Source organism: Lagenorhynchus albirostris, chromosome 2 (genome assembly GCF_949774975.1).
Source record: "Lagenorhynchus albirostris chromosome 2, mLagAlb1.1, whole genome shotgun sequence".
Taxonomy (NCBI): Eukaryota; Metazoa; Chordata; class Mammalia; order Artiodactyla; family Delphinidae; genus Lagenorhynchus; species Lagenorhynchus albirostris.
Window position 1 is genome coordinate 142,746,722 of NC_083096.1, and position 19,311 is coordinate 142,766,032.

Genomic DNA, 19,311 nt, shown 5'->3' on the forward strand with positions numbered 1-19,311 from the left:
GGGCACTGCGGAAGATGGTGAGCAGAGAAACCGCTCCTCTAGGGCGGAGGCTGCACCATCCTCACCTCCACGCCGAGGGGCGGGACGAGGACTTGAGGCTAGATAAGTGAGCTTACGCCCAAACAGCCTCAGAGTGGGAGTGAGGGAGAAGCTTGGCGGGTAAATTGTATAAATGGGCAAGGACAGGGTTCAAACCTGCTGCGTTGGCACAAGCAGCCGGACAACCCTGAACTGTACAACAACCCTCCGTGAAAACTTTGCGTTACCTGCCCGAAGGCGCCTGCGCGCTGAGAACCTCACCCTTGGAGTCACCTGTTGGAGCGCCACGCCCGCTTTGCCTTGCGCATGCGTAATACGCGCCGCACCGGTCGTGGAGTCACGTGTTAGAGCGCGAGGCGCCTCCCGCCGGGGCGCTTCCTGTCGCGGCTTCCTCGGCGGCCCAGGGGCCGCGGGAGGCCTGGGCGGTCCCCGGCGGGAGAAGGCCCGGGTCGGTTTCGGATCCACCTCGAGGTATGCCGCGATCCCGCCCACTGGCGAGGGAAGAGGAGGGGACGGCGGGGGAGATGGAGGCGGCTGGGCAGGGCGGCGCGTCCTGCAGCTCGGGAGTGGGGTCCCCGGCTTCCCCTCCCCTGCGCACTCCCTGCCCTTCTCTCGCCTGAGCCCGGGCCTGGTACAGCACCGCTGCCCCCAGCCCGGTGCCCCCGGAGCCGCAGACTTGGCGCGTCTCACTGACCCGCTGACTCCGTGTCACCCGCTCAGTTGACCGCCAGCTGTTCACCCAAGTCACTGAAATCTGACGCCTGGAGTCATCCTGAGCGCCCCCTCCCGTGAGTGCACATCTAGTTAACCTCCGAGCCCTGTTGATTTTACCCCCTAACTGGAGTCGGTCCACTTCTCTCCATCCCCAATGCCGCCCCCACGCTGTCTCAGCTTCTCCCTTTTCGCCGAGACCGTTGCAAGATGCTCGGTGCCGAGACGGCTTCCAGCCTGGGTTCGCCCTCCTACTTCCTTCCTTTCTGCAGCCAGAGGGATGTTTCTGAATCGCCGACCTGATCGCATCACGTCCATTGCCTTCAGAATCATGCCCAAACTCCTTTAGGCTTAAAGGTTTTTCTCTTTTGCCCCTTGCTCACATTTTCAGCTTCGCTTGTACCATTTCTTGCCTCACTTTATGCCCCACTAATCCCAGTATAGTTTTCCTGTGCAGGTCAAGCTGTTGTCACCTCAGAACCATTATCAGGTTGTTCCCTATGTTTGGAATCCTATTCCCCTTCCTTCCCCCCAAAACCTTCATAACTCAGCACGGGCACCACCGTCTCCAAGAAGCCTTTTCTCTCTGCTGGGTAAGGGGCCGCCCGTGGGCACCCATGGCCCCTGGCGCAGCCCTGTGTGGGTTTTGTCCAGTGATAAGGGACGCTCCACCATGTAAATGTTCTTTGAGGACTGACACCATGTCGGATTCATTCTTGCGCTCCCAATGCCCAGGACACTCTGATGCACAGTAGGTCCTATGAATGGTTGTGAGGTCTCTGAGTGAATCAGAATGCTGAGTCAGATTTCTCTAGAGCAGAACTGTCCAATAGAACTTTCTGCAGTGATGAAAATGTTCATTATTTGTGCTGGCTGATGGTAGCCACTAGCTGAGGAACAGGATTTTTAACTTGATTAAATTTAAACATACACAGCCACATATGGCTACTGTGTTTAACAGCACAGTTTTAGAGCCTTTCTGAATCCTACCCAGCCTTATACCCACCCTGTACCTAGAGTTACTTCCCTGAACCTGCCTTCTTAAGCCACTCACCACTCAACCACTTGGGTTTAATCCAAATTTGTCAGTCAGTTCGGTAACTTTTTATTGTGTCCACACTCCCCCCCTTAAGCCTATTAACAGGTGGCCACGTCCCTTTCATCTTCCATGGTGCTTGCTTCAGTGCTATACTTCCAGGGCTGGTGTTTCAGCCTTGGGTGTTAAGCATTGCCTTCTTTCTCTGAGTTGGGAGTTTACTAACCACACCCATTGGGGGCGGGGCTTCTAGGCTGCTCCAGTCTGAGCCTCTTCGACTCCCCATTAGACGAGTGTCCAGGCTGCCAAGATGCCAGGGCCAAGACCTCGGAAGGGCCCTCAGGCCAGTGACCAGGGTGTGGCAGCTGCCAAGCAGGTACGGATATACAGCCTCCTTTACCTTCACCTTCACTTCTGGGTCAGTCTGAGCGTGAGGGTCTCTGACAACTCGGGCAAACTGGGTCACGTGTGTGGTTTCCCTGTTCGTCTAGAGACGTTGAGCCATGCCTCCTGGAGTTGGCAGAACTCTTAGAGACCCTCTGACCCGCCGCTGCCACACACATGTGGGAGATGAGGCCTGAACTCTCATGTGTTTCATCCCAGGCTTCCTCCTGCCGTGGCCACCTCCGTGTGAATGACCTGGAGGGTTCAGGAACCGCCAGAGTTTAGGGTGTTCTGATGGAGTCTCAGTGCGCTCATGGATTCCTCATTTAGGGCCACAGCTTTGCTTGCCCACAACTTGGGCTGTGGCCCAAGTCGGGGACTGATGGGGTCTCTAATTTTCTCCCTTTATTTCTTCTGGGTGCAAGTTCTGAGACTTCTTAGCCCATTTTTATTGTCTTAAAAGAGGCAGGTAAGGGAGGTGGTAGGATAAGGGGCAGAGACTCAAGACACAAGACCTTATTTTAAATTCTAGCTCTGCCACTTACAAGGCTGTCTCAGTTTCATCTGAAAATGGAGATAAAAATAGGACCTACCTTAGAGTAGTCAAAGTCATAGAGACAAAGAGTAGAATAGTGGTTACGGGGTGGGGGGGCAATGGGGAGTTGTTTAATGGGTACAGAGTTTACAGAGTTTCAGTTTTGCAAGATAAGTGTTCTGTGGACGGATGGTGGTGATTGCTGCATAACAATGTGGATGTACTTAACGCCGCTGAACTCTACACTTAAAAGCTATTAAGATGGTGGTTTTCACACTACATGTGTTTTACCACAATTTAAAAGAAAATAGGACGTATCTCAGGTTTATGAGAAGTAACTAAGATGGTCATATAGAGTGCTGCTACATACCCTGCCCGCAGCTAGTGCTGTTAGTGTTGCTAGTAATCATAATGGTAGTGTGGTCTTACTGGGTTCTTTGTAGAGTCACCAGGGAGATAAGCATCCCACGGGGTAATGTTGCAGGCCTCAGTTTACCTTTCTGCACATTAGGCCCCACAGACAGCGAAGGAGCCGCTGAGCTCCTGGAGGCTGGCTCTGGGGCTGGGCTCCACCCTCTGCCTCGTTGTGTGTCTCCTCTCAGCTTGGGCTGTTTATGGAGTTCAGCCCTGAGGACATGCTGCTGGGGATGGAGGAGACTGAAGATGATGGGGACCTGGAGGCTGAGCTGCTGGCCCTCACTGGGGAAGCAGGGACCACAGGCAAGAAGCCAGCACCCAAGGGGCAGGGTGAGTTTGGAGCACTTGATGCTGGGGCCAGGTGGGCTCTGCAGGGGGTGGGGAGCCGACCAGATCATCCGGTCCTTCTGATATCCATGTCCCTTCTGCAGCATTCCCACCAAGAGGCCATCTTGCCCTGCTCACTTGGCTGTGTGATGGGGAGCTCACTCCTTTCTGGACTGCGCCCTCTCCCTTGTGGACAGTCAGCAGTCTGAGTTGCAGGCTGACTCAGGTCCCTATCCTTAGCCCTAGCCAGGGCCTGGTATAGACTAGGGGCTCAGCACAGGCTGAACTGGGCACATAATGAGTGCACAGAAATTGTGTCAAATGAATGAATAAGTGGTATCTCCCTCCCCAGCTTGGAAGAGGACAGAGACCTGAAGCCTGGGAGGGTCAGAGGGTCTAAACCAGGAACCCTTAGAAAGAACCATCTCCCATCCCGTGTGCTCCTGAGCTGAGGACAAGGAGAGGACCCAAGAAGGGGCTCACTGGTTGGGGAGAACGATGGCCATCACTTCTCTCTCAGTCCAAACCTGCTTTGGGTTTGATGAGCCTGGGTTTGAATCTTGGCTCTGCCATTTACCAGGATTGCAATGTTAGGAAAATTAATAAAGTTCTCAGTTTACTCATACATAAAATGTGGATAGTATTACCTGTCTTTTTTTTTTTTTTTTTTTTTTTGGCTACACTGCACAGCTTGTGGGATCTTAGTTCCCCAACCAGGGATTGAACCCAGGCCCTCGGCAGTGAAAGCGCAGAGTCCTAACCTCTGGACCGCCAGGAGTTCCCAGTATTACCTGTCTTGCAGAATTACTGTGAAGCTCAAATGAATGTTAAAAATCTTTATATATATGTGAAAGGTGTGGTTAGGGGGAATGGATGGATATGTCTGTGAATAACTACCACAGCAAAAGTGCCAAGAAGGGAGCAGCTTGTTGCCTGTTGGAGGGCCTGGACAGGTTTCCCTGCTGAGGGTCTTCTGCACTGGGTCATAAAGGAAGAGCAGAGGTGGGACTTTGGCTGTCGGGGAGAAGGAGGATTTCTACCTGGGTGTGCCTGCCAGCTCAGTGGATTGAAGTCCCTCCTTTACTCCTTGGTAATCTTCTCTGAGTTGCTGTGACCCTCTTCCCCCAGCCCCACTGCCTATGGCCCACATCGAGAAGTTGGCGGCAGACTGCCTGCGGGATGTGGAGGAGGAGGAGGAGGAAGGGCTGGAGGACGATGCAGACTTGCTGGTGCGTCTGCCGGGCTGGTGTTGGAGGGCTCTGTGGTCAAGCCTGCGGAGGAGGCCTGGGGTGCTTCCCTCTGTGTGCGCTGATGTTGACTGAGTGCCTTGCCCTTCCTGGGCCCTTTTCCTGACTGTGTGGTGTGAGATCTGTCCCCTTTGATGTGTGGTCTGAGCTCTGTACTTGGGGATTTTCAGATTTGGAGGCTTCACTGATTTCAAGCCTATCCCTGGTCAGATTAAAGGAGTGTTTTGGTAAAGGGGACTTTCAGGCACAGTGAGTGATACTGGGAAATACTGCTGGGGGAGAGTGTCCTTGATTCTCGGGTCCTGTCGTGGGTATGGTCATGAGGCTCCCCAGCTCCTGGGACTTGTGTCTCCCCAGACTGAGCTGCAGGAGGTCCTGGGTGCAGATGAGGAGGCTGGGCCCTTGGATGGCGAGGAGACAGCCAGCCCAGGTGGCTCTGAGAAGGAACAGGAGAACATTGAACCTCCAGTGCAGACAGCTCTCCTAACAGCTTCAGTCCCAGAGGCTCAGGTGGGTTCTGGAGGGTCCATCGTGCCTTTGTCCATGTCCTTTGTGCCTGCATGTCCATGTATAACACACACGGAGCACGGCTTGCCTGGGAATACTGTGAACTCTTTCCAGGGCCCTCCTTCAGCAGCTGCCCCAAGCAGAGGCTGAGCCCAAGAAACTCCTTGGTGGTTGCCGGCCTCAAAGGCCTCTCTGTTCTCCCAGACCGCCCCCTGCAGCCATTTCCTGGCCTCCACAGATTGTCTGGGCCTCTGTGTTTGCCTCTGACATGGCCTCTGGCCTCTCCAGTGAGTCTTTGCCTCCCACCTTGAGGCTTTTAGGTTCTTCCTTCTCCTTGAATCCAAGAGCTTCGTTTTCCGGGGCAGCTTCCTTGCAGGGAGGGAGCAGCAAGGGCCTGGCTGGCCCTGGAGTGGTGGGGCCCTGAACTCAAGTATCTACAGGCTGCAGGGCCTCAGGGGCTGCAGGCTCTGCTGGAGGATCGGATCCACAACTACCGGGAGGCGGTGGCCAGTGCCAAGGAGACAGGTGAAGCGGCCAAAGCCAGGCGCTGTGAGCGCGGCCTGAAGGTGGGTTGGGCTCGACTGGGGAGCAGGGCTAGTCGTGGGGCTGAGGGCGGTGAGGGCAGAGGGTGAGGCACCGGAGGAGCTTGGGCCAGCGGAGGGGAAGCCTCCCCGCCAGCCTCGCAGAGGGGAAGGATCCTGGGCCTGTCTTTGAGCAGGGTCCAGGCCGTGATGGCTGGCTAGGTTTCTGGTTCTTCTCTCCCTCAGACTCTGGAGTCCCAGCTGGCTGCTGTGAGGAAAGGCAGGAAGATCAGTGAGGATGAGATCCCACCTCCAGTGGCCTTGGGCAAGAGGCCCCTGGCCCCTCAGGAAACAACCAGCAGGAACCCTGAAGCAGAACCCCCAGCTCCCCCCTCCGTGGAGCCAGGTATCTGGAGAGAGTCAGATCCCATCCTGGTTCCCAAGGTCAGAGCCCAAGGCCTGCCTCCCCATCCTGCCATTGTTCCCTTGCTGTCAGTCACACCTTCCCTAAGAGGTCCTCAGGCCAACCAGACCTGGAGGCACTGGTGACCTTCTTCTTTGACCTTCATGTCCTCTCTGTGGACTTTTTGTTTCTCCATAGACAACCCCTCCCAGCCTGAGACAAGCCTCTTGGGCAGCCCTAGTATTTCTGGGCCCCCTGATTCAGACCCAGACCCACGGGCCTTGCTGTTGGCCCGACAGAGAGAGTACAAAGTGGCTGCCCTGAACGCCAAGCGGGCTGGAGACCTAGACCGTGCCCGAGAGCTCATGAGGATTGGGAAGGTATGGCATCTGGTTCAGAGGTCCTGTGTCCAATCCCTCATTTCACAGATGGGGCGGTGACCTGCTCAAGGTCACACAGCTCGACTGGGCTTCAGTGAGACTGGCCTGGGGGGGAGTTTTTCAGCCCAGATCCTTGGGGTTCCCTGGCTTATGCCCACACCTGCTTTTCTTCCTGCTGCAGAGATTTGGGGCCGTCCTGGAGGCCCTGGAGAAGGGGCAGCCTGTCGACCTGAGTGCCATGCCCCCAGCACCTGAGGGTCAGTGTGGGAATGGGCGGGGGGAGCCTGCTCAGGCTGGGGCTGGGGCTGGCCAGGCACCCCACCCACACCTACATCTACACCTCTGCTCTGGGTCCCCCAGACCTGAAGCCCCTCCCACAGGCTTCCAAGGCCTCCACAGCACCTGCAGAGGTACACCCAGCAGTAGAGCGAGTGCAGCCAGTGATGGCCCCTGACATCCCGGCCACCCCAGGTAGGACCGGATGATGAGACTATGGAGTGGGGGCTTGGGGGGAGGCAGGCAGAGCTGAGGCCGTCTCCTTTCTCCTTTCAAGTGGCCCCTGCTGAGCCACAGACAGTGCTAGACGCCCTGCAGCAGAGGCTGAACAAGTACCGTGAGGCAGGCACCCAGGCTCGGGGCAGTGGGGATGAGCGCAAGGCCCGGATGCACGAGCGTATTGCCAAGGTGGGCCTGCAGCCTCCCTCCTTGGCTGGCTGCTGTCTGTCTGCTCCCTGGTCTTTGAGTCTTCATCTGTCTGTCTCTCTCTGGAGCTCTTGCTGCCTCAGGGGTGCTTTTTCCTCCTGGGGCTGCTGTCTTTGTCCTCTTCCTGTCTCTCCCTGAGTGGAGACTGCAGACTGCTGCCCACCATCAACCCCTCCCTTCCTTCCCTGCAGCAATATCAAGATGCCATTCGAGCCCACCGAGCAGGACGGAAAGTTGACTTTGCTGAGCTGCCTGTTCCTCCAGGTGAGTGGGGCTTGGCCTGGGGGCTTATGAGGTCCCTGAGCAGGATGGGGGGAAGGGGAAACGATTTCTCACAGATCTGCCTCCGCTCTGGGGGAGGCACCCATCCCAGCCATGCCCAGGAGGACCCACACAGGACCGGCAGCAATCGGGTGCCTCCCCAGGGCTACCCGAACCCTCTCCCCGTTGTCTCTCTTCTACAGGATTCCCCCCTATACCTGGCTGGGAGCCCACTGTGGGTACCGAGGAGGACGTGGTGGCAGCTACTTTAGCAGCTGCCCAGAAACTGGCCTCCTCGGAGGATGCAGCCCCCGCAGAGGAAGACGAGGACGAGGACAAGGTTTGGCTGAGTGCCCGAGGCTCCAGGGGTTGGTGGGGGGAAACAGCAGATGAGGGGTGAACCCAAACACTGGTGTCCAGCGAGGTAGATATTCTTTCTTCTACTTTACAGAGAAAAAACTTGGGCAAGGGCACCCAGCTAGGAATTAGCAGAGCTGGATTCAGACCAAGGTGTTTCTGACTCCAGAGCCCAGGTTTGATCCCCATTACCCTGCTGTCTCATGTTGGGAGGTTAGCTCAGAGAGCTTTTGAGGCTTCTTCTAGCTCTGAGACTCTCTAGGGCCCACGAGGGAAAGCCATTCCTTTCAGGTCACACAGTGAGTAAGTAGTACAGTGTTAGGAAGAGAGCCCGAGTCTGGAAACTGCCATGGCCGGGGTGGGGAACAGCCTCCTGTGACAGCCTCCTGGGCACCTGCAGGATGAGCCCCCAGCCCAGGCCCCAGTGGCCAAGAAGCCAGCACAGCCTCTGGTCCCTTCATCCCGGCCCCTGCCTGAGCCCAAAGCCTCGAGTTCTAAGGAGTCACTGAGTCCGGCTGGTGAGTTGGGGAGAAGAGGGATGGAGGAGTGAAGGCTCTAGTGAGAGGCAGGCATGGCTCTGACCAGCGTCCCCTCCCTCCAGTGCGAGAACAGGTGGCCCTGCTGCAGGCACGGAAACTGCAGTACCAGCGGGCAGCCCTGCAGGCCAAGCGTGGCCAGGACCTGGAGCAGGCCAAAGCCCATCTGCGGGTGGCCAAATCCCTTGAGGCTCAGATCATCCAGGTGCGGGCTGGCCGACCTGTGGACCTCTCCAAGGTGAGTGTCGCCTGGTTAATGAGCAGCAGGACTTCTCAGGCAGAGAGGTGGGTGGCCGGCTGGACATGCAGACTGAACAAGGTGGCTGCTTGGAGGAGGTGGGACCTGAGTAGGATGTGGTGACAGCTGAGAAAACCTTGTGCTTATGCATCTCTCTGTCCCAGGACCCCAAGAGAGGCCAGGGGAGGCCAGGGGGGCTGCCTGTGGTGAGAGCTGACCAGGACGGGCAAGGCCAGAGGAAAGCAGAGCATTGTAGCAGCCTGGGATAGGATGGCAGGCAATGAGTTCCCATCACTGGAGGTTACTAGAGGCTGGAGAAACATTTCGTTTGGATTCCTGTGTCTGTTAGGCTCAGTAGAGGAATAATCTAACTCTTGAGGCCCCTGAGGGGCCTTGTGACCTGGGCAGGTGCCTTCACCCTTAACGGATGAGGAGGGCGACTTCATCCTGATCCACCATGAGGACCTGCGACTCTCTCAGAAGGCTGAGGAGGTGTATGCCCAGCTACAAAAAATGCTTCTGGAGCAACATGAGGTCAGTAAACTGCTTGTCTGTCCCCCCCTTTCAGTGCCCACAGCCTCCCCTTGGTGAAAGGCAAGATAGGATTCAAATTCTAGCTCTTCTACTTACTTGGCTGTGTGATCTTGGGTAAGGCACTTCCCTTCTCTGAACCACATTTTCCTCATCTATAAAATGGATGATTAATGCCCCTCTTGCCAGGGTGGTTATGAAGTTCAAACAGAGTGCAGGGGGAATTACTTTGAAGATGGGAGGAAGAAGTGTTTGGGGAGACAGATATGCCTGTGTGTGTGTGTGTGTGTGTGTGTGTGTGTGTGTGTGTGTGTGTGTGTGTGTGTGTGTGTGTGTGTGTGTGTGTGTGTGTGTGTGTGTGTGTGTGTGTGTGTGTGTGTGTGTGTGTGTGTATGTATGTAAGATATACATAGATGTATAACTGGGTGTATGTGTATCTATCTGAACGGCTGCCTGCAAGTCTGCTTTCTAAAGTGATGTTTCTATTAGTTTTTTTTTTTAATTTATTAATTAGTTTATTTTTGGCTGCCTTGGGTCTTTTTTGCTGCGCGTGGGCTTTCTCTAGTTGCGGCAAGCTGGGGCTACTCTTCATTGCCGTGTGCGGGCTTCTTATTGCCGTGGCTTCTCTTGTTGTGGAGCACAGGCTCTAGGAGCACAGGCTTCAGTAGTTGTGGCTCGCGGGCTCAATAGTTGTGGCTCGTGGGCTCTAGAGCTCAGGCTCAGTAGTTGTGGCGCACAGGCTTAGTTGCTCCGCGGTATGTGGGATCTGCCCAGACCAGGGCTCGAACTCGTGTCCCCTGAATTGGCAGGCGGATTCTTAACCACTGCGCCACCAGGGAAGTCCCTTTCTGTTAGGTTTTAATGAAGAATAGGAGTTTGCTAAGGGAATTTAGGGGAATGGCTATCCTCAGGAGAGGAAACAGCAAAAACTCAGAGAAGTGCAATGGGACTTGGGAGCAGTGAACTTGAGGTACGTGTTGGAGGAGAGGGGTGAGGCTACAGAAGGTTGGACCTTTCAGAAGTCAGGCCTCGAAGGCCAACCTAGACGGGTCCTGCTCTGGACTCTGGATTCACTCTGAGCCCCCATTTTCAGAAGTGTGTGCTGTTCTCCAAGCAGTTTATGCACCAGGGCAATGTGGCCGAGACTACCCGGTAAGTGCGGGGCTGGGGCTGGAGCTTGTGGGGTGGGGAGCAGAAAATGAGCCCTGCCATGCTGATGTGCACACCTGTCCCTGTCAGGTTTGAGAATCTTGCTCAAGACCGCAAGAAGCAGCTTGAGATCCTGCAGCTGGCCCAGGCCCAGGGCCTTGACCCTCCCAGCCACCACTTTGAGCTGAAGACATTCCAAACTGTGAGGTGCCAAAGCCTAAGGGAGACCGTGGCTCCAGGCAGGGACTGGACAAGAAGCTGGGAGCCAGGGGTGGAGACTTAGGCCCCTTGAGTGAAGCTTCCCAGGCTTGACCCTGAAGTAGGCCCTGGGGCTGGGGAGCAGTAGGACATGGTGCCTGTCTGTGAGGAGGGGCTCAGAGCTGTGTGGTGGCTGGGGAAAGAGCCCTGGACTAGGGGTCACAGACCGAGGTCTGCACGCCAGCTCTGCTGCTTCTACTCAGACAAGCTTTGCTTCCCTGGGCCCACTCTCCTCTTGGCCACCACCCTGCTGGGTAGGCAGCCTCTGGAAGAGGGGACCTTTTCCTACTGCTCTCCTTCACTTTGGGCTCTTTCTCCTTGCTTCGTGGCTCTAGGATCTTCGCAGAACTGAACAGCACAGAAATGCATCTGATTGTTGTCCGGGGAATGAACCTCCCAGCCCCTCCAGGTAGCCCTAGGGCCACCCCTACTCTAAGAGGCACTTGTCTAGACTCTCCACTCCTGGCTGCTTAAGGAGGCACTGGCTCTCCCTCTGCATCAAGTGCTGGACTCCTGGCAACTCCCTCTGACCCTGACTCCTGCTTCTCCTTCATAGGGGTGACCCCTGATGACTTGGATGCTTTTGTGCGGTTTGAGTTCCACTATCCTAATATGGTGAGATTCAGGTAGCAATAGGATCCTGTGAACCCCATCTTCCCTTCCAGGGCCCTGTGCTCTATTTCTCCCCATCCCTGGAGTCTGGCTATAGGGAGGGGTTTGAAGACCCTTGGGCCCATTCCCTCTATGGGTCCCTTCCCTCAGCATTGATGTAGCCCAGAGTTCCTGGCCCTGTAGCTCTGTTTTTTCAAGCTGTCCTGACTCCTCTCTTCTCACTGCTTTAGGACCAGGCTCAAAAAAACAAAACAGCTGTGGTGAAAAACACAAACTCTCCAGGTGAGGACCCACGTGAGGGCTGCTTTCTCCTCCCTCTCACCCTCTGATATATCTGTGCAGCACTTGTGTTTCCAGAGTGCTTTCAGATCTATTATCTTACTTGGTCTTCTCAGCTTAGGAGATAAAGGCAGGTATTACTACTACTTCTCTAAGGTAATTGGGGAAACTGAAGCTCAGAGAGGTAGAGGGACTTGCCTAGGGCCTCACAGCAAGGAGATGGTGGAAACAGGACTTGAATCCAGGAATCCTGACTCCAAATTCCAAGCCTTTCCCATTTTGGTTTGATCTGTGTCTAACAAGAACTGTCCAAGTGGACTTCAAGGCCAGGACCTCGATGCTCTCTCTACCTCCCTCTGGTGGCAGTGACTCCGAATTGCAGGCAGAAAGATTGAGAGGGGAGGCCAGCCCTGGGCCAGTTTCCACTTCGTCAGGAAATCCCTGAGAGCCAAGTTCCTCTGTGTTCTCCCCACTCTTGCAGAATTTAATCAGCTCTTCAAACTAAACATCAACCGAAACCACCGGGGCTTCAGGAGGGTGATTCAAAGCAAAGGAATCAAGTTTGAAATCTTCCACAAAGGGTGAGGGCTCTGGTCAGTCACACTGCCACGGTGGGCTGGGGGGAAGGATTGGTTTCTGTTGCTGCTGCTGCCCCTGCTACTATTCAGTTTTCTTGTGCTGGGTTTAGCCAGCTCATTTCTGCCTTCCTCTGCTGACTCTTGGCTTTCCAGATCCTTCTTCAGAAGTGACAAGCTGGTCGGCACAGCCCACCTGAAACTGGAGCGTCTGGAGAATGAGTGTGAGATCAGAGAGATTGTGGAGGTAGGGTGGGCAAATCGGAGGACTTGGCAAGAAAAGAGCCAACGTTCACTGAACATCAGTCCCTGTTGTGGGTTTTCTGTGCCCATTAATTTAAAAATATCCATAAGTGTGCTGTAGAGTATGTGCTATGCCCATTTCACAAATGAAGAGATTCAGAGGGTCTGAGAAAATTTCACAGCGTCACCCAGAGAGGAAGTAGCTACAGTCCTTCCAAGACGCTCTGCACTACTCGGGCTCCCAGGGACGGTGGACTAGGGGGCTTTTGAGGGGCCTGATCACAGCTGTCAACTTGGCACACACAGATTCCTAGGTGTCTGGGGGCAGGTTATGGTTGAGGCAGTTGTCTGGCAACATGATGAAGTAGAACAAGCTCTGGACATAAAGTTGATAATGTATTTCCTGAGGAGGGACCCACCGGAACACAGCTAGTCCGTGTTTAGGAATCAGCCCCAGACAGCTCCTTAAGCTTCCCTGAACTCACTGAATTTCACAGGGACTCCCAGAACTTGCCCCTGATGATGAGGCAACTGAGGTTCCCAGAGGAGAAGGGTGTTCCACAAGCTCGGACAGAGCCTCTCTGGCACAACTAGGCCCAGACCCTGGCTGATGCCTTCGTAGGCTGGGGCTTTTCCCACTACATTGCCTCTGCCTGTTAGGGGGAGTTCTTAAGTGGGGCCTGTATCACCCCCAGTGAGGTTGGTTAGACTTCACAATTCTGTAGCACTGCTTTGAACTCCAGCCGCCCCGTCTCCTGCATAGGAGGGAAGTAGCGTGGCGGCTGGAAAGACAAGCACGTCCTGACCTTGCTGCACAGTGGCTGTGTGACGGTATCATTCACTTCTCTGGGCCATCTGTGAACTGAAGTTTTGGGCTCAGTGATTTTTCAGGCTGCACCTTGAAGCCAGAGCATTTCTTCCAGGAGTTGCCAAGGGGACTGTGGGGAAAATTGAGTAAGCAGAGCTCTAGGTTTCTCACTTCCACTTCAGAGCATTGGTGCTTATTTGGATTTACATATGACTTTTTTAATAAGACTTACCTAAAACCACCACCATCAAACAGCAGGAGGGTGGGGTTGTCCTGAGATGGAGGTTCTGGTGTTGAGATGCAGGATGCTTTTAGCTCCTCTCTCCTCTCACCTGTGAGCACAGGGAGCTCCCTGCTCCCCACCCCTTTCCCCTCAGTTACCATCTCCCTCTCCGTGGTCCTCACAGGTCCTGGACGGAAGGAAGCCCACTGGGGGCAAGCTGGAGGTGAAGGTGAGGCTGCGGGAGCCTCTGAGTGGCCAGGATGTGCAGATGGTCACCGAGAACTGGCTGGTCCTGGAGCCCAGGGGCCTGTGAGGTGGGCAGCTCTCTGGGCCCTTAGAACCTCTGTCCCCTGCTCACTGCCTGGGCCCTCCAGGGACCCTTCCAGTACTCAACTCATATCTAAGGAGAAAGCCTAGGAATTTCTCATCTGTGAGGAAGACCAAGAGGCAAAACTGTTGGTTGGGTAGTGCTCAGGCTCAGTGTCTCGTGATCTTCAGCAGAACTGGGGAAGGAAGTTAACTTTCCCAGGTCTGTCTTCAGAAACCCTTTCTAAAATCTACTTGTACATTCACTGCAGTTTAGACTTCCTGAGCTTTGTGCCCTTGTGCAACAGAGGGTCAATGTAGGGAGTGGAGTCAGGCCAGCAATTCCTCTCCAGCTTTCCCCGCCCCCACCCCAGCTTTGCTGGCGATAGCGGTCATTGTACATAAAGGAGATGCTGCTGCACAAGCACCAAAGACCTGTTAAGTACTTGCATATTGACCAGGCCCTAGTCTTTCCTGTTGCTGGCCCCTCCCCAGGCCTCCACCCAAACAGGCTGGATTCCAAGATTCCCCCTACCCCTCCATCTGGGGGAGGGCAAGGACAGCCTCACTGCTCTGCCATGGAGCCTTGTCACCCCTTAACCCCTGGGTAGCAACTGCTTGCAGCTTGCCCCAGCCCCCAGTTGCACCATTTCTAGATGTGCCTTTAAAGATGGGATGGGAAAACTCGAGTGTGATCTGGACACCCCGCCACACCCCCTGCTTAGGGTGGGGGCAGGGTTCTGTGACTCCAGGTGGCCAGTGGCAGCCTATCCCACACAACTCAGTTTACCCCCTCAGTTTGCCCTGCCTGTGCCTGTGCCTTGGTTCCTGACAGCTGCTGCACTAGCCTCCCTGCTTCTCAGAGCTCTCAGTGGAAGTTTGTTCAGGACTGTGTGGTGGGAAGTAAGGGTAGGGCTGTGTTGGGTTTGGTCCATGTACCTAAGACTGAAAGAATGTTAACTAGGAAAGAAAAACTATATATATATGTGTATATATATTATGTAGCTGATTTTATTTAAGAAACTAGGTCTAATTAACTCATTGTAGGGGATTTACACTCTCCTCACAAAGTAACCATGAAAGTCCTAAACAAAAGCCCTGCTGCTCCCTGTCACTTTTTAAAGCCAGAGTGGCAGTAACATTTGTTAATTGACAGAAACTGCTGCTATGGCTTCCTCTAGAGACAGGGCAGGGGAAGCCTTGCCTCTTCAGCTCATCACCTAGGGAAATCCCTTCGTTTCTTCCCAAGAAATTCTCCTTTGGCTTTGTTTTTCTGAATGGATGGAAATAATGGAGGGATTTATAGTTGCAACAGATTTAATGTTCAAAACTGCAATATTCTACATCTCTTAGAAATAAACTTTAATACCGCATCTTTTTTCCCCCTTTTTTTGAAGCATTAAGTTCAACAAAGCATTCCTGAAGATAATTTTTTAAGGCTTTATGTAAAGCAGATACATTCAACTTACTGATCACTATAGCATTGCAAATGCACAGCTCGGGGATTGAGCTTTTGTGTGTGTGTCTTTTTCTGGGATGGAGCCGGACCATGCTTCCCTGCCCTTAAGGGCAGAGCTTACAGTGGGTAACAGAGCAGGGACAACAAATAACTTCTCTGAGAGCTTGCTGGCCAGTCTTACCTATCAGTGAACTACCAAAAATTCCATTGATGTGAGCCTTAACCCTTAAATGCAGTCATATCTATATGTCATACAAGCAGCCATCTAGAATGAAAAGGAGGGTTGTTAGCCCTCCTAAGGTGGCCTAGAGCAAAGTGGGGTGGCAAAGAGGGTTCCTGACTCAACCTAGTCTTCCCCGCAGGGTTTGCACCCAACTCACCAGTGCTAAGAGGGCTTGAAGCTTCTGCCAGCCCTAGGAATTTCTAAACTCACTCCTCTGCTAGAAATTTGATAGGAAGTTTTCTGTGGCTCAGAGATTTCCCATCATAACCTGTTCAGTTTCATTCTGCTTAACTGCCCTTTGCTTTTTGGAAAACAGAACTTCCAGGCTGAGAGAGGCAAGACAGACAAAGCCGCTCACTGGACTTAGAGACTAAGGTTCTTAAAAGGCCTTTGTTTTAGCCACGGCATGCAGGGGTCAGTGGCATGGGAGGAGCCTGCCCAGCTTTATCTTCTCCTAAGATTTATCCAAATGCAGCAACTCAGCATCGCAGATTAGTGACTTATGAGCAGTTGAGAACCAGCCACAACCCAAATCATTTTTAAATTTTAAAATTTCTTTTCAATTTAGTGCAAGGCACATTTTCTTTTGAATTAGTGAACTGAATAAAATATGGAAGAAATTTATCTCAGAATCAGGAAGTCTTGCTCACAATTAAAGGGCAGACTAGTTTATTATTTTCCTTTCTTATAGCACTATTCTGAAACCTGCATTTTTGCTTCCCAATTTTTGAGCGCTTGTTTTCCAAATATGTGTGGGCAGCTCTTAAAAGATCTTGCCCCTTAAGTAAAGGCTACAGGGCTTCCCTGGTGGCACAGTGGTTGAGAGTCCGCCTGCCGATGCAGGGGACACGGGTTCGTGCCCCGGTCCTGGAAGATCCCACATGCCGCAGAGCGGCTGGGCCCGTGAGCCACGGCCGCTGAGCCTGCGCGTCCGGAGGCTGTGCTCTGCAACGGGAGAGGCCACAACGGTGAGAGGCCCAGGTAGCTTGCACCTGGTCCAGTTCCATCACAGATAGATTCTTCCCTTCTCTGGGCCTCAGCTTCCCAAACTCTAAAATGGGCGTTATCATTCCTATTCTGCTCCTTATCCCTTCTGGCTACATTACAATCCTCCAAATCCCATTACTGTCATTATTAAAATTATTTTAGCATTATTATTAAAATAGAAACCACCGTCACAAACTTGCTCTAGAAACAGTGTTAAGCAGATTGCTTGCTTGTTGTCTGAAATGCATTAAATGCGTAAATTATTCCCCAGATGACTATTTATGATAGAAGTAAATTCAGTTGGAAATTCTGAGCTCACCAGCATTCAGGAAACATGGTGCATGAGGGAAGACACTAGATGGGAACTTATACAGGGCAAAGTTGCATATTTCTGTAGCCCTAGAGTCTGGTAGGTGCTCAGATAAGAGTTGATAAAAAGAAATGGAGAAACTACACTGCCGAGCATTTGGTAAGAATTTAGTTTTTAAAAATGTAATGTTACCAGAATGGCAATTTCTGTTCCTCTTTATAAGGATCTCTGTATCTCAATCTAAGTTTACATTATAGAAGAATCTGCCTTATTTAGAAATGTGATGTTTCAGTTCTATACAACATACAGTGTATAAAAACAAAAATGAAATGAGGGAAAGCAGTGAACTAGCTTTGGCTATTTTATGCCCAATTCCACAAGATGATTTTACTAAACATAAAGGACATTTTATGCAATTGAGAACGGACCTGACTGTGCAGGGCCAGAGTAGGGGAATTTAAAAGTTTGCACTGATCCCAAAAGGTATGTATAACTGCAAGATCTATTTAGGTGGCAGGAAGAAAGGTAACTTCTCTAGGAGGACAGGACCAAGGGAGCCAGCTCCTACAGAAGCTCCAGTTTATATTTAGACCAAGCTAGATGTTACACCCAAATACCTACTACCAGTATTATTAACCCTGTTATTAATACCCCTGTTATTAACAAATGCATCCTGTGCCTGTCAGGTTTGGGGGGTGACAGTCCAAGGGCTCGGTCCTTACAAGCTGGTGTTCGGTGGGCTCCCATTCTTTTCTTGCCTTAGAAGCTCCAAGTCTACGGGAAAGGTCACAATCCCAGCTCTCTGCAGCCACCATCAGCGAAGGCTGTGGAGAGGCAGATGTAGAAGGTTGATTTCCCCCACCACGGAAGAGAACTAAACCTAGCTAGACACACTTGGGCCTCAGAAAACAGCTGTTGCCCTAAACGTAGTTCCACAGCCTGTAATTGCTAAGTGCTAAGCCCAGCTCCAGCCACTGAGGAGCAGCCTCTCACTGTCTCAGAGGCCCGCACTAGCTTCCAGGGGCTTCTTGGAGTTGTGCTTTCACTGAAGAGGGACCAACCTCTCGCTTGGCCTGGGTGTTTAGAAGATGCCAGTGCCAAGGAAGTGAGTTGCCCTAGAGCAGTGTTTTTCAAACTGTGGGTTGTGAAATCTATTTGGTCTGTGACCAAAATAAATTCTTAATGAAGGAGAAAATGATCAGAATGCATCACATATATTATTTGGTAAACCAAATATTATTTGGTAAATAATTTGGTAAATCAAATCTTGGCTTGTAATACCACTTCCTCTAAAAAAAAAAAAACCAGGCTGATTCCAAGGCTGGGACAGGGTTAGCCCAAGATGGCCCTGGGGCATCTTGTTAGGCCAGAAAAGGAAGTGTTCAGAAAAATGTTAGGAGCATGTCACAAGGATGTGGGAGCTCACCTGAAGGGGTTCTCTCTGGCCAAAGCTGAGACCATTTGAGCACCAAAATAATGAATTAGAACCATTCAGAAAGTAATCCCAAGTCCATAATGAAAACTAATTACATGAATAAATAAGAAAGAAGGGCTTTTGCTTATAGATAATCAAGTGCAACTGATAAAGGTAGAGGAAGCGCTGGAATTGAGAAATCATTTGTAGCCATTATAGTAAAAGATCAATTCAGACAGGAAACATCAGAGAATGCTAACTTGTAAGGGGAAATTTCAGTGAGCAAGATATCTGCATGATCTGCAAATATCTCTACACGTATTGGTTATTTGTTCCAAGGGGGAAAATATACAGTGGACAAACTGGACCACACCTTGACCAGGTGATGAAAATTTACCATCAGTGAGGGGCAGAAGGACATTAAGTGACCCCTGATGTGGGTCACTTAAGTGACCCCTGTTGTGTCCTAAGAAGGACACAACATCACTTAGGTAGGATTCTGGCCAACAATGTGTAACTCACCTAATTATGAGGAAATACCAACTGAATGCAAAATGAGGCATTTTCTATTAAGAAATGAGTTGGGGGAACCTTATTCACCAAAAATACCAATGACATAAAAGATAAAGGTGAGTCATGACAGCAACTTACCATGTCTGTCTTATCATGCTGGAAGCTTCACTGGAGGGGAAAGATGCTGTGAAGGACATTATTGGACAGATGCTAGGTTAAAGTATCACACCGAAGTTGAGAACTGTCCTATGGTTATGTAAGAAAATGTGCTAATTTTTAGGAAACAAACATTCAAGTATTTAGGGATAAAGGGCTATGATGTATGCAACTTACTTATGGAGAGAGAAACTTATGGAGAGAGAAAAGGAAAGGAACACTGATAAAGCAAATGAGTTAATCTGTGAACAATAGCTGAATCTGGGTAAAGCATACGTAGGTGGTGGTGGTGGTGGACTTTTTAACTTGCCACTTTCCTGGAAGTTTAAATTATTTCTCAATAAAATATTTTTTTAAATACCTATGGTGTAGGGAATTCCCTGGTGGTCCAGTGGTTAGGACTCTGCACTTTCACTGCCAGGGCCCAGGTTCGATTCCCTGGTCAGGGAACTAAGATCCTGCAAGCGGCAGGGCATGGCATGGCATAAAATAAAATATCTCTAGTGTATATTGTAACTAAAAATGTCTTGGGTATATTCTGTCAGCTTTCACAGAAAGGCCCGATTCAGTGTCTCATCCACTCTGGCAGATCTTGAGAGATCCTGTAATTGGCTCTACTATCCAGGTGACCTCATTTACACTGAGTCGCCCTTCCTTGAATAGA

At 51.9% G+C, this 19,311-nt stretch overlaps 1 protein-coding gene across 12 annotated transcripts in view; it reads left to right on the top strand.

The window, feature by feature from the left end:
- Positions 1 to 370: 370 nt before the first annotated feature.
- Positions 371 to 19,311, top strand: part of CC2D1B (coiled-coil and C2 domain containing 1B) — a 45,191-nt gene continuing 26,250 nt past the window's right edge. For 6 of the 12 annotated variants that reach the window (XR_009538925.1, XR_009538926.1, XM_060140073.1 and 3 more), the window contains exons 1-25: positions 371 to 510; positions 760 to 827; positions 2,040 to 2,162; positions 3,308 to 3,452; positions 4,578 to 4,678; positions 5,054 to 5,206; positions 5,644 to 5,769; positions 5,971 to 6,130; positions 6,326 to 6,507; positions 6,689 to 6,764; positions 6,868 to 6,978; positions 7,061 to 7,191; positions 7,401 to 7,473; positions 7,674 to 7,810; positions 8,228 to 8,345; positions 8,429 to 8,601; positions 9,010 to 9,135; positions 10,226 to 10,284; positions 10,372 to 10,488; positions 10,875 to 10,948; positions 11,096 to 11,154; positions 11,382 to 11,433; positions 11,912 to 12,011; positions 12,162 to 12,252; positions 13,464 to 13,593. Coding sequence is in view for 9 of the 12 variants with exons in the window: in XM_060140073.1 (XP_059996056.1) it covers positions 2,097 to 2,162; positions 3,308 to 3,452; positions 4,578 to 4,678; positions 5,054 to 5,206; positions 5,644 to 5,769; positions 5,971 to 6,130; positions 6,326 to 6,507; positions 6,689 to 6,764; positions 6,868 to 6,978; positions 7,061 to 7,191; positions 7,401 to 7,473; positions 7,674 to 7,810; positions 8,228 to 8,345; positions 8,429 to 8,601; positions 9,010 to 9,135; positions 10,226 to 10,284; positions 10,372 to 10,488; positions 10,875 to 10,948; positions 11,096 to 11,154; positions 11,382 to 11,433; positions 11,912 to 12,011; positions 12,162 to 12,252; positions 13,464 to 13,592 (2,559 nt within the window). In the remaining 3 variants the exon portion in view is untranslated. Of the gene's footprint in view, positions 511 to 759; positions 828 to 1,022; positions 1,108 to 2,039; positions 2,163 to 3,307; positions 3,453 to 4,577; positions 4,679 to 5,053; positions 5,207 to 5,643; positions 5,770 to 5,970; positions 6,131 to 6,325; positions 6,508 to 6,688; positions 6,765 to 6,867; positions 6,979 to 7,060; positions 7,192 to 7,400; positions 7,474 to 7,673; positions 7,811 to 8,227; positions 8,346 to 8,428; positions 8,602 to 9,009; positions 9,136 to 10,225; positions 10,285 to 10,371; positions 10,489 to 10,874; positions 10,949 to 11,095; positions 11,166 to 11,381; positions 11,434 to 11,911; positions 12,012 to 12,161; positions 12,253 to 13,463; positions 14,959 to 19,311 lie in introns of those variants that run through there. The other 6 variants (XM_060140069.1, XM_060140076.1, XR_009538927.1 and 3 more) reach the window with 6 other exon arrangements.